The 11,817-nt window shown below is 43.2% G+C and overlaps 1 protein-coding gene across 2 annotated transcripts in view; it reads left to right on the forward strand.

Annotated features, from left to right (window-relative positions):
- The window catches only part of LOC115628030 (transcription factor Sp9), a 47,741-nt gene extending 37,865 nt beyond the window's left edge, over window positions 1–9,876 (forward strand). The window contains exons 2-3 of one of the 2 annotated variants that reach the window (XM_030523971.1): window positions 7,925–8,307; window positions 8,368–9,876. In XM_030523971.1, the coding sequence (XP_030379831.1) occupies window positions 7,925–8,307; window positions 8,368–9,862 (1,878 nt within the window). In that variant the 3' untranslated portion in view covers window positions 9,863–9,876. The remainder of the gene's footprint in view (window positions 1–7,924; window positions 8,308–8,367) is intronic. The other variant, XM_030523972.1, reaches the window with a different exon arrangement.
- The last annotated feature ends 1,941 nt before the right edge of the window (window positions 9,877–11,817 follow it).

Below are 11,817 nucleotides of genomic sequence, written 5' to 3' on the forward strand. Positions count from 1 at the left end.
AAAGGAAAGGAAAATATAAAACCTGGTTGGATTTGAAATAAAAAGTTTAAATAATTTAAAGCTCGTAATAAAAGAACAATGGTAATGACAATGCAGTTGCTTACAAAAAATCAGCACAGAAATCTCTATACTTAGTACACTATAAAAATATTAATGCTGTCATTGCAAGTAAATGTGCGTTTGTACGCTTGTGTGTGGTTCTAAGTCAGAAGTCTAATGCTGAAAAATTAATTTGCAGCCTCAGAGCCATTTAAAGTAATTTAAAACATAATCACCCCCAATTATAGTCAGGCAATGCTCGAGCTTCAAATTTAACTTCATCTACCCTCTCTAGCCCCCTCGGCTCTCCCTTATTCTATCTCTTACTAAATGTTGATAGGCTTCAGTAACTTGGCAACTCTTTTGGCCTGGCTCTCTGCTACCAGTGCTGTTTGTCTGCTATTTAAGTGCCACAAAAGTTCAAATTAATTGCAATATGAGGCACATTAAATGTGACCCGAAACGAAAACAAAAAATGCCAACGTTCCATCGCTAGAGTGCGGGTGAGGGTTGCGGGCAATGGTCGCCTTTGGCCAATGGCCATGGGGTGGCGACCAAAAATGTCATGTGGCATTAATGAGCGGTCAGTTAATCATGACATTTTATACTTAGCGTGGTCATTTGCAGACTACAAAATTGGCCAAAGAAGAGGGCGTGAATTCTGAAACTGAAAATGCGCACAAAAGTATGCTACGAGTTTAGTAATAATGCGAGTGCGGGTGTGTGGGGGGCAGTGGGGGAGTGGGGGGAATGGGGGCGAGTGACGCTGATGAAGCGCGTCTAATTACGTTGGCTTGCCAGGCCTAATGAACAGGCCGTAGCAACAACAGCAACAATAACAACAACAACAGCAGCAGCAACAACGTGTGGCATGAAAATAAAATTAAAGCATTTCGTAAATTAAAAGCATATTCTTGAGCATGTTGTTGTTGTTGTTGTTGTTATTGCCGCTCGTCGACGCCGCACATTAAAGACACTTTAATGCACTTCATCAATTTGGGTTATGGCTACAAAACGATCCCCAACTTCAATATATTGGCTTTCGTCCTCATCTTCCACGTTCTCGTCATTGCCATCGCCATCACCGCCACCAACACCACCGCCACCACCACCATCGTCATCGTCATCGTTCTTCGAGCGTTCGCGTAATTATCTGCAGACTTGAGCTGCTGCTGCTTGCTACGTTTTTTAAGATTTCGCAAAAATAATAAATAATAAAAAGCAGCAGCAGCAACACCAACAACAACAACAGCAACAGTGAACACTACGTCTTGCAGATAACGCAAAATAAAAAATAAAATAAAAATACGTATACAAAAAAAATTATGATGAAAAAGTCTGCGCTTTGGAAACTCCATTAATTTTTGTTGCTGCTGCAAGTTATTGTTGTTGTTGTTGTATGTATTTTTGGGGCCCACTGCCGCGGTTGCTGCGTCATTGTTAATGAGTTTTCGTGTATGGCTTACTTATGTCCAAGCCTTGCTCGCTCCTTCTTCATGCAGCATTTTTCCAAGGAACTCTGTGGCGAGGAGGCCTAAGACAAAGTTGAGAAGCTGCGAAGCATATACGTATATATGTATATAGTATAAGAAAATTAAAAGCGCTCGCTCGTCCAGAGCCCAGGTCTGACCAGGCTACTTAATATTTGCCGACCAGCAGCCAGCAGAAGCAACCAGAATACTGTTTTGTTCTTTTTGTTTTGTTGTGATTTTTTTCCCTTTTAATAAACTTGGCGAACGCGTCTGGCAAAATGAATTTTCTACGCCACGTTCCCACGCTGCTTTTAATTTCTGAGCCCTGGCCGGTAACCGAAATCAAACCCATTAGTTTACACTTTACATGCTAATGGCTAAAGTCGAGAGTCCGAAGCAGCGGCGTCGGAGTCGGAGTCAGAGTCAGAGTCTCGCGTCCTTCACATGGACTCTGCAAGTGCCCTGCGGTTGCAACCACAACTGCCGGCTGACTGCTTACTGCCTACTGCTAACTGCTGACTGTTGTGTTGCTGCCACTTCCACTTCCAGTGCCACCGCCACCGCCACTGCCACTGCCACTTCTGACTGTCCAACGTTGTTGGCTTAAATAAAACCAATGAACTTTTTAATTGCCAATGAAATTGTGCGACTGAGACTCCGACTCCGACTCCGACTGCGGCTGCGACTTGTGTCTGTCCGTGCGGCTCATCCTTTGCGGTCGCGTATTCGGGTAGCCTCAATGGGCCCATATGCATGTTGTTGTTGTTTCGCGCCGTTTGCCGCAATTTAAAGTTTTGTTTTTGGCGCCGTTGTGCGGCAACTGCAGTTTTAAAGTTGTCGAAAATTTGATGGCCTAAATGATGTCTGCCACACTGGCCGACAAAGTTCGGACAGGCATGTGTTTTCGCAAATATTAAGCAGCTCAAAAATATATACATACTATATAGTAGAATGCAGTTCAGTTTAGTTCAGACAAAAATATTGGTTGCTAGTTATAATTAAAAAGAAGTAATGCCAATATTTGTTGAATACAACAAAATAGATGAAACATAAAAACTAATTGAAAATTGAGTTAAATACACCAAAATAGATTTTATAAAAAATTTATTTTAAGATGCATCTAATACTTGTATTTTGTTATAAACGTATACAATTATTATAAAAAAGTTAATTTGCACTAAGAGTTAAAGAATTCATTTTCAAATATTAACTCAAATTGTAGAATAGAAAATGTTGCCTATTCGTACAGATCACTCTGAATATAAAGTATGAGCTTGTTTTTAGTACTTATTTCTAATTCTGCTTAAACTATACTTGTAGTTATCATGTGCCTTTGATTGTTTTTTTTTTTTAAATGTAATGGCTGACAGTGTTAACAAAAATTGATCAAGTGTTTTGTTTGGCTCATTGAAAAGTTTGCACCGAGTTCGGCTAATAGTGCTCTCTATCTAGTTTTTGAAGTTTGAAGCATGTAATTGAGGTACTTTCGCTTTGGCGGCAAAGTTGTGCCGTAAAGGGCCAGCACCTTTGGAATATCAGCACATAATGACTTGCTGCCAGTAGCGCTTGGTGGTCGCAACGGCGGCTCGTTTGTGCTCGCCTCCTCCCCACCGCTCCCTACATCTCGTTCCTTGGCAAAAGCAGTGTATACAGCAGTGTGGGCAGACAAAAGGGGACCGACGAAGAGAAACCAACAAAAATCAGAGACAACAAATCTAAGGAAATTAGAACAAATGCATTTGCCTAATTAAAACAGTTAAATGACATTTTACAAAGCGATTCAAATGCGCAGCCGGGCCTAAACAAATTCGGCCAACACAGCAGGCCATCCGTTGCACTCACACACACACACATACACACGCATGCCGACAATGTTGCACAGCGGGCGCTATCAGCGACGGCGCTGCAGGTTCAGCACCTTTTGTGCGATAGCGGCAACAAGTTGGGAACATCAATCGGAGGCGGTGTCATAATTTTCACAGCAGGTGTCGTTGCTAATGATTTACAGTGAGTGGTGAGGAAGCGGGGGCAGTCAGAGCACATACAAAGTAAGGGAGAAAGACAGAGAAAGAGATAGAGAGAGAGAGAGAGAGAGAGAGAGAGAGAGGGGGAGAGGTAGCAAGTGACAACGGTCAAGAGTGCAACGTTGCACTGTCAGCAGCGTGGCGGCAACAACAATAAAAACGTGAAAAATCTAAATTCGATGTGGCTGAGACTCTTCGGGCTTTGATGTTCAGCCGGCAAGTGCATGATGAGGGTAAAGGGAGTGAGAGAGTGAGAGAGAGAGAGAGAGAGAGAGAGAGAGAGAGAGAGAGGAACTATAGACCCATCATCACCGGGTATCGCCACCAAGGTGCATGATTGTTTTCGAGCAGCGCTATTGTGTTGCCTCTGCTGCTGTTGCAGCACAATGCGCAGCGACACAAATTGGAAAACAATTCATTATTCATATACTCCTATATATGTATGTATACCTATATTTGTATATGTATGTAAGCATGTATATGTGTGTGGATCCTACGCCGCGGCCACAAGTTTGGGGCGTTGCAGTGGCTCGCTGCGCTCATTTAGCGCGACGTCTGGCTGGCGCCAGTGGCGCCCCCTATGGTGCACGCAGGTTTCCAGGGACTGTTTGTTGTTGTTGTTTTTATTATTATTATTGTTATTGTTTCTAGCTGTTACGCTTACTTATCGTATGTTTATCGTATGTTGTGGTCCGCGAAATTGACGCATATTACTGCCAATATTTATGAAGATTTACCAATTTACAAATTTATTTATTCAATTGGACCGCGTCAGGTGCTTAGAGTCTAGAGTTGTTGTTGTTGTCTTGCCATACTTCTGAGAGAAGCTCCTGATAAGAAGTTACCACAATCCGGTATTTAAAGCATCTGGAGAAGAGCATCAACTTGAAAGGGGAACGGGAAATATCATTAATAAGGAGTTCCCTACAGCTACTGTGTTTTTGGAAATATTACCTCCTCTAGTACTATAAACGCTTTTGCTAACTCATTGACGACCTTCCCTTAACTTGGTGCCAAATCATTCTTGATTTGATATTTTATTCCATTACATCGTTTAAGCTTCTGCGGGAGTCGTGTTAATTGGGAATATCTAAAGTACAGCCATTTGACTCTGTCTTCTCTGGCCATGGGATCAGACATACTTATCACTGAAAAGTAACATACTTAACTCTATAAATAAACAAAAATAGAAAAACAATTAATTCGACATATGTACGGATATGTTCCTATATGCTTATAAAGTGCAACAAGAACTCTTTGTGCTTGGTAATTACAAAAAGGGTAGACACTGCCCCATAAAAGGTATAATGCTAATCGATTAATCAAATCAACTTGTGCCTCTACTCGTATTTGCGCTGACCCGAATGGCTGGCTGGCTGGCTGGCTGGCTGACTGACTGAGTGAGTGCTTGATATTATTTTGTATAATTTTCATGCCACGTACAAACACAGATACTCGTACATGCATATAGGGCATGCATGTATGTATGCATGTAAGTAGGTAGGTAGGTAGGTAGGTAGGTAGGCTGTACTCGTAGGAACAAGTTGGCTCACATAAACGCCATTACTCATACGCGCAGTTGCACGACGTCGAAATTGCTCCAATTAAGTTCGGTCAGCGAGCAGAGAGCAACGAGCAACGAGCAACAAGCGAGTAGTTGTCTTCAGAATACTCTATATTCATTGTTCTGCCTCTGCTCACGACTTCGTGCCACTTCGGCGTTGATCTTCTCTGACGGCCTGCAATGTCATTACGAGCCACCAAGGCAGCCAGTCAGCCAGTCAGCCAGGCAGCCAGTCAGGCAGCTAGCCCGCACCTGTCCCATATAGCACAGGAGGAAAGCACCGGGCAGAGTCAATCGCCGCACCCGAAACTCTTTGGCTACTTGTTAATCAGTCAGCTAATCAGAAGAGTGGGGCGTGAGTTGCAGATTAGTAAAGGCAGTAGATGGCAGTCAAATACCGAAAAACCGAAAACAGAAAACCTGAAAACTTAAAAAAAAATCAGCTACGGAAAAATGTGGAAAAATCAAGCGCTACTCGCACAATTGCGGCAAATCACAGTCGACGATGGCGAAGACGACGACTGCAATGCGGAAACAGCTGGCATAGAAAACTGGCCGAGTTGTTGGACTCACTGGCTGGTTGGCTTTTATCGCTTACTGGTGGGCAGTAGGGCGCTACTGCTATTGCCTACTGCCTAGTGCTGATGTTGTTGTTACTGTTACTGTTGCTGTTGCTGTTGCCGTCAAGCGATTGCATGCAATTATTTGCAAATAGCAGCTTCCGCGCAGAGAGCGCGACCATCACATCTTCCTTTTTGGTTTTGCGCTTTTCTGCTTTTCTGCTTTTTGCCTGATTGCCGGTTGCCCTCCCCCCATCAATTTGGCCAAGTTGAATGTTAGACGGTGGCAGGCAGCAGGCAGCAGGCAACGGTAAAAAAAAGAAGAAAACTGAAACGACCAACTGTAAATTGCTGTCGAGCTGCAGTTGCAGTTGCAGTTGAAGTTGCATTTGCACAGAGAAGCTCAGCTCAGTTGGTCTAAACTATTAACTTAATTTTTGGGCAGCCACAACGGGGCAACCACTTGACTTTGATTTCGACTACTGGGCGGGCCGTGCCGAGTCGGACCGCACGATACAATACTTGTATATAGCATAGTACGTGTATAGGAAGGGGGCAGCGGATAGGCATTGGAGGCTGTTATTGGAATAGTTGTTGACTTGCCCGACAACTTTTACTTACTGCCTGCCTGCCAGTTCGGCTACTGCTGGTGTAGGTTTAGGCCGTGTGTTGACAATTTTTGCGGGCACGGGCAAAAGCAACAGCTGTTGGCCATGCAGGCAATCAAAGCGAGAGTCTGGGATAATTTGAAGGCACTCATTCGGGCACGAAATATGTTTGATGAGGATCACAAAATCGGAATTGTTCCCCGACCGTCGTCAATCAAGCCATCGTTGCGGCAATTGAGGCGCAATTATGAGCGACGCCAACGCACACACAGAGCGTGAGGCAGAGCCATAGCCGAAGTGCGAGAGCAGTGAGCAGAGATACTGGGTACAAGAGTGCGCATTAGGCTAGGTTCAGACGTACTTCAACAACACGATACAATCGCTTTAATGGGGTCCGTTCAGGCGAGCACACAAAGAAACCAATTTGGTCAGCCAAGTTGATGATATGCCAGTGAAAAAGTATTAAAAATTTCGTTTTAAATCCTATTTCAATTCATTAGAAACGGAATTGAGTTAATCCTTGAATATGGGACGTGAATTTTCACGTTCGTGTTCTTAATGTTCTTGAACACACATAATTTATTACTTGTTATATACGAGTAATTCCTAATATAATCGATATTTTATATTTATAGATAATATTATAAAATATAAAATATACTTCTTACACTTGACTTATATATACTATATTGTATATATTTGCAAAAAGTTCACTTTTATCTTTAATTCCATCACCATGTATATGGTAACATAATAATAGTTCCCTGCTGTGTTGAAATCGCACGTCAAACTCCTGTCGAGCTCCTCAAACTAATTACAGCATCTGAACAGGTCTTAGACGCACACAAGTGTCAGAATTTATGGCGCTGCTGCTAGACAAAGCGGAATTGAAAATTAGTTTTGGTTCGCGGCTTGCGCAAAGACAACAAATCGCCTGGCCAAGGACTTTAATGACTTCCTAAGGCCCGGGAACAAGTTGCGGTGGCCTCAGTCGAGGCGTCTGCATTGTCTTGCATTATAAATCAAATGAAAATAAGTTTCGGCTTTTTGGGCAACGGACACACATACTCGCACATAAAACTGCGCAACAAAAGCCCGAGCGTTAAAGAGAAAAAAAACAACAAAAACGGGCTCATAAAGCAAGTTTTGATTTACGTAGCGAATTAATTTCGAGGGTTCGGCGTTGGCGGCGGCTGATATTAGAAATGGAGCCGCCGACAGGAAGCGAAATTGAGCACTAATTTGTATTTAAATAATTTCGAGTTTCGCACAAAGTTAATTAAGAAATGTGGCTGCCATGTTCCCACGCCAATACTCGTAGCAAGTTTTCGCATATGAGAAGAAATTAACTCTCGAAATACACACTTCCAGGAAAGCATGAATAGTTTTCTACATGTGGAGGGCTTGATATCGAAATGTACCGAAAATGTTTAATAAATTAAATAATATTGAAGAGAATATATTTTAATATATTTATATATAAATAAGTATATATATATATATATATATATATATATATATATATATATATATATATATATATATATATATACTTGTATATAGGGAGAGAACTATTTGCAGTGACTTGAGGTCCTTAATAAGTAGCAGTTTATTTAATTGTAACTAAGTATTTCTATTTGTTGGCATCCCATTGCAGGATCATCCCAGCCTGCGCGGAACTCCGCTAGCCATGCTCGCGGCTCAATGCAATAAGCTGTCGAACAAATCGCCGCCTCCGCTGGCCGATGCAGCCGTTGGTAAAGGCTTTCATCCGTGGAAGAAGAGTCCCACCTCGCCCACGGCGGCGGGCAGCAACAGCTCTGGTGGAGGTGGCGGTGGCGGTGGCAGCAGTGCTGGTCAGCACTCGCCCTGTGCCATCTCAGCCGCCAGCTCTAGCTCCTCCGGCAGCGGCAGCGCTTTGAGTGGCTCCGTTTCTGGCTCAGGAAGTGGCTCGGGCTCGGTCAGCTCTCGTAGCAGCCTCCCCTCCAGCATCGGCGGCAGCAGCAGCAGCATCAACACGATGGTGAACATCACCGCTAGGTAAGCATGGAGGCCGCCTCTCTAGCAGACAGGCGCTGTACAACTGTGAGTAATTTGTAGCATCTATCCTTACAGTCGTCCAATCGCCTCATCCTGCGCCGCCGTCAGCAGTCCAGCCAGCGCCTATGGCAGTGATTTATATTTCCCAAATACGAGCACCGCCACCGGCGGCATGGTAACGGATCAGCATCACATGCATCAGGGTCTGTTGGGCAAGGTGGAGGGCGCCACCTTTGGCTCCGTCTATTCGCGTCATCCGTACGATTGGCCCTTCAATGCTGCGGTCACCGCATCGGCTCACAAGGCGGCCGAGGCGGCCAGTGTGAACTCGGGCTGGTGGGATATGCATAGTGCAGCCGCCGCCGGCAGCTGGCTCGACATGGGCAGCGCTGCGGCCGCTGGCATGCACTCGACCATGGCGAACTATGCGAGCGCTGCGGCTGCGGGCACCGATTACAGCTCGGCTCTCTCTCATTCTCTATCCAATACAGCCCATCTGCTGGGATCGGGACAGCATCTGCTGCAGGATACGTACAAGAGTATGCTGCCAGGACAGGGTGTCGGGGGATTTTCGTTGCCGCACAGCTCACCATCGGCTGCGGCCACGGCCGCCTCGCCACAGGCCTCGACCCCATCGACTCCGTCGCCCAGGTCGCAGCGACGCTATGCGGGTCGCGCCACCTGCGACTGCCCGAATTGCCAGGAGGCGGAGCGTTTGGGGCCCGCCGGAGTGCATCTGCGCAAGAAGAACATCCATTCGTGCCACATACCCGGCTGTGGCAAGGTGTACGGCAAAACGTCGCACCTAAAGGCGCATCTGCGCTGGCACACCGGCGAGCGGCCATTCGTATGCAATTGGCTGTTTTGTGGCAAGCGCTTCACGCGCTCCGACGAGTTGCAGCGCCATTTGCGCACGCACACGGGCGAGAAGCGCTTCGCATGCCCCGTTTGCAACAAGCGTTTCATGCGCAGCGACCATCTGGCGAAGCATGTGAAGACGCACAACGGCACCGCTCCGAATGGCATTAAGAAGGGCTCCTCGGAGTCGTGCAGCGACTCTGAGGAGGCGGCCAATCAGTCGGGTGAGTCGAATGGGCTTGGCGGCGCGACCAGTGGCAATCCAAACGTGGGCGGTGGTGGTGGCGCCGGTGGCGGCGGGGGTGGCAGCAGCGGTAGCAGCCATCCCGGCACCCCGACCTCCCACCATGGCTCGGCCAGCACGCCCAGCAGCCTGCTGGGTGGCGGCCTGCACCTGGCCACGTCGCACCAGATGGTCGCCGCGGGCGGCTCGCCGGTGATGCTCCACCAGCAGCAGCAACAGCAGCAGCAAATGTTGCCCCAACATCAGCAGCAACATCAGCAGCAACAGCAGCAGCAGCAACAACAACAGCAACAACAACAACAGCAGCAGCAGCAGCAACAACAACAGCAGCAATCGCATCCGCACGCGCATCTGCATCATCACCACCATCACCATTTGGTGGGCGCATCGGCACCCAGCCCAGGGCTGGATCACCACAGTGCTCTGGTAGATATAAAGCCCCCGATGGTTTGAGGGTCGCTGGGACCCTTTCTGTTCACCAACTGAGCAGAAACGGGTTCCTGGCCGGAACTAGAATTTCTCTGTAATTTGGGTGGGTATATGTGAGCGATATCGATAGCGCCGATATCGCCGCATCGGGGATGGGCGTGGCAGCGCCTAGCTTCTAAGCTATGCGTAAATAATGTTTGTTTCATGTTTCTCTATGCATTCAACTTTTTTTTCAATATTTTTTTTTTTATATTTTAGTATATTTTAGTGATTATTTGATTGTATTTAGTACCAGTGAAGAGTTTTGCGACTAAAGCTAAGCGTACTTTTTGCACATACATTATTATTTAATTGAAAAGCAAACAATTTGAAATAGTATTAGAAATAAAAACAAAAACAAACGCTTTGTATTGTACATAGCAATGGAATCGTAATAAAGTTGTGCGAAATGCTTTTTAGAAATATGCGAGCATGCGAAGAGCATTTTCTATTTTTCATGGCTAACAGAAAAGTACATCAACTAAAAATCTATAAATATATATATGTATGTAGTATATATATATTATTAATAACAGCTTAATAAGCATTTGTAAATACATAAAAGTAACTTGAAATGTTCGTCTATGTGTGCGTGTCTTAGTCTAGTACTTCGATTATAAACATACCTACATATATATATATATATATATATATATATATATATATATATATATATATATATATATATATATATATATATATATATATATATATATATATATATATATATATATATATATATATATATATATATATATATATATGCATTACAAGCGATTCTCAAATGGATTAAATAAATTACATAAATAAATAAATAATAAACGAATTAACAATTATTGCTTATTGCTATGCAGCACATTTTAAATAAAACTAAGTAAACTTTTTTTTTTAACAAAAAGAAAAACCTTAATTTTTTTTAAACTAGCATGTAGTTGTGATTTAAAGTTTTTTGTGTATAGAGTAAGTAAAGTAAATGTTTAAATAAATATGCGCAGCGTTTATTACTCTACATATAAATATATAAATATATTAAATCTAAAAGGTAACTTAAATAAATGATTGAAAATCAAATTTCAATTAAAAGATAAGCCTAACAAACTATTTGTTGAACATTTATGCAATTTTAAAACACTACGAAAACATAAATAAAAACTAAAATAATAATAATAATAATATATTTCTAGTCGAATTATAAAAACGAAACAAAAGCAAAAGAAGAGTGTAAAAACCAAATTTGTAAAAATCTATCGCTTTGCTTTTAACAAACAAAACAAAAAAAAAAAATTAAAAATAGAACAGGCGGAAGGAGATAAAACAGAAAGAGCATACAAGTACGGTGTGAGTGGGGGATGCAAAATAAAATCACATGTTTTTTTTCATTCATAAATATGCAAGAAACAAAATGCTTAAATAATTTATCAATATAAAAACCAGGGCTTGGCGTGTACGGGCTTTGAATTGTTGGAGCCTTCGAAATTTCAGAGACTTCCTAGAAGTGTCGCTGTAGGCATGAGAATATTCATCTTATATTCTCTATAGTAGCTTCAGAGACTTCTTAAAAGTCCGCCTCTTACAGATCTGAACCTCAGTATTTAACTCCATCAGGCTCAATGCTTCTAAGAATTTCCTCTTCACATACTCTGCTTTCAGGCGCATTCGATTTAGAAGGGCGCTATGAAAAAAGAATCTTCAATTTTCTTTCTTCGCACTTACTTTACTTTATTTGATTTCTTCTTCTTATTTCTATAGCCATAAAAAGTTATATTACCGCTTCGAAAGATTATATCTAAGAAGTTATTTTCAGCTGTTTCCTTATATTTTCTCTTCCACATTTTATTGGCGCCTTATTTAATTTCTCTAGCTATACAAATGCGCTCGTCACGCTCTTTAGCTCCACACACATATGGGACTGGAGAGATAATTGCAAATGCTACGAAGTA

This window comes from Scaptodrosophila lebanonensis, unplaced genomic scaffold (assembly GCF_003285725.1).
Source record: "Scaptodrosophila lebanonensis strain 11010-0011.00,11010-0021.00 unplaced genomic scaffold, SlebRS2 tig00000098-arrow-pilon, whole genome shotgun sequence".
Classification (NCBI taxonomy): Eukaryota; Metazoa; Arthropoda; class Insecta; order Diptera; family Drosophilidae; genus Scaptodrosophila; species Scaptodrosophila lebanonensis.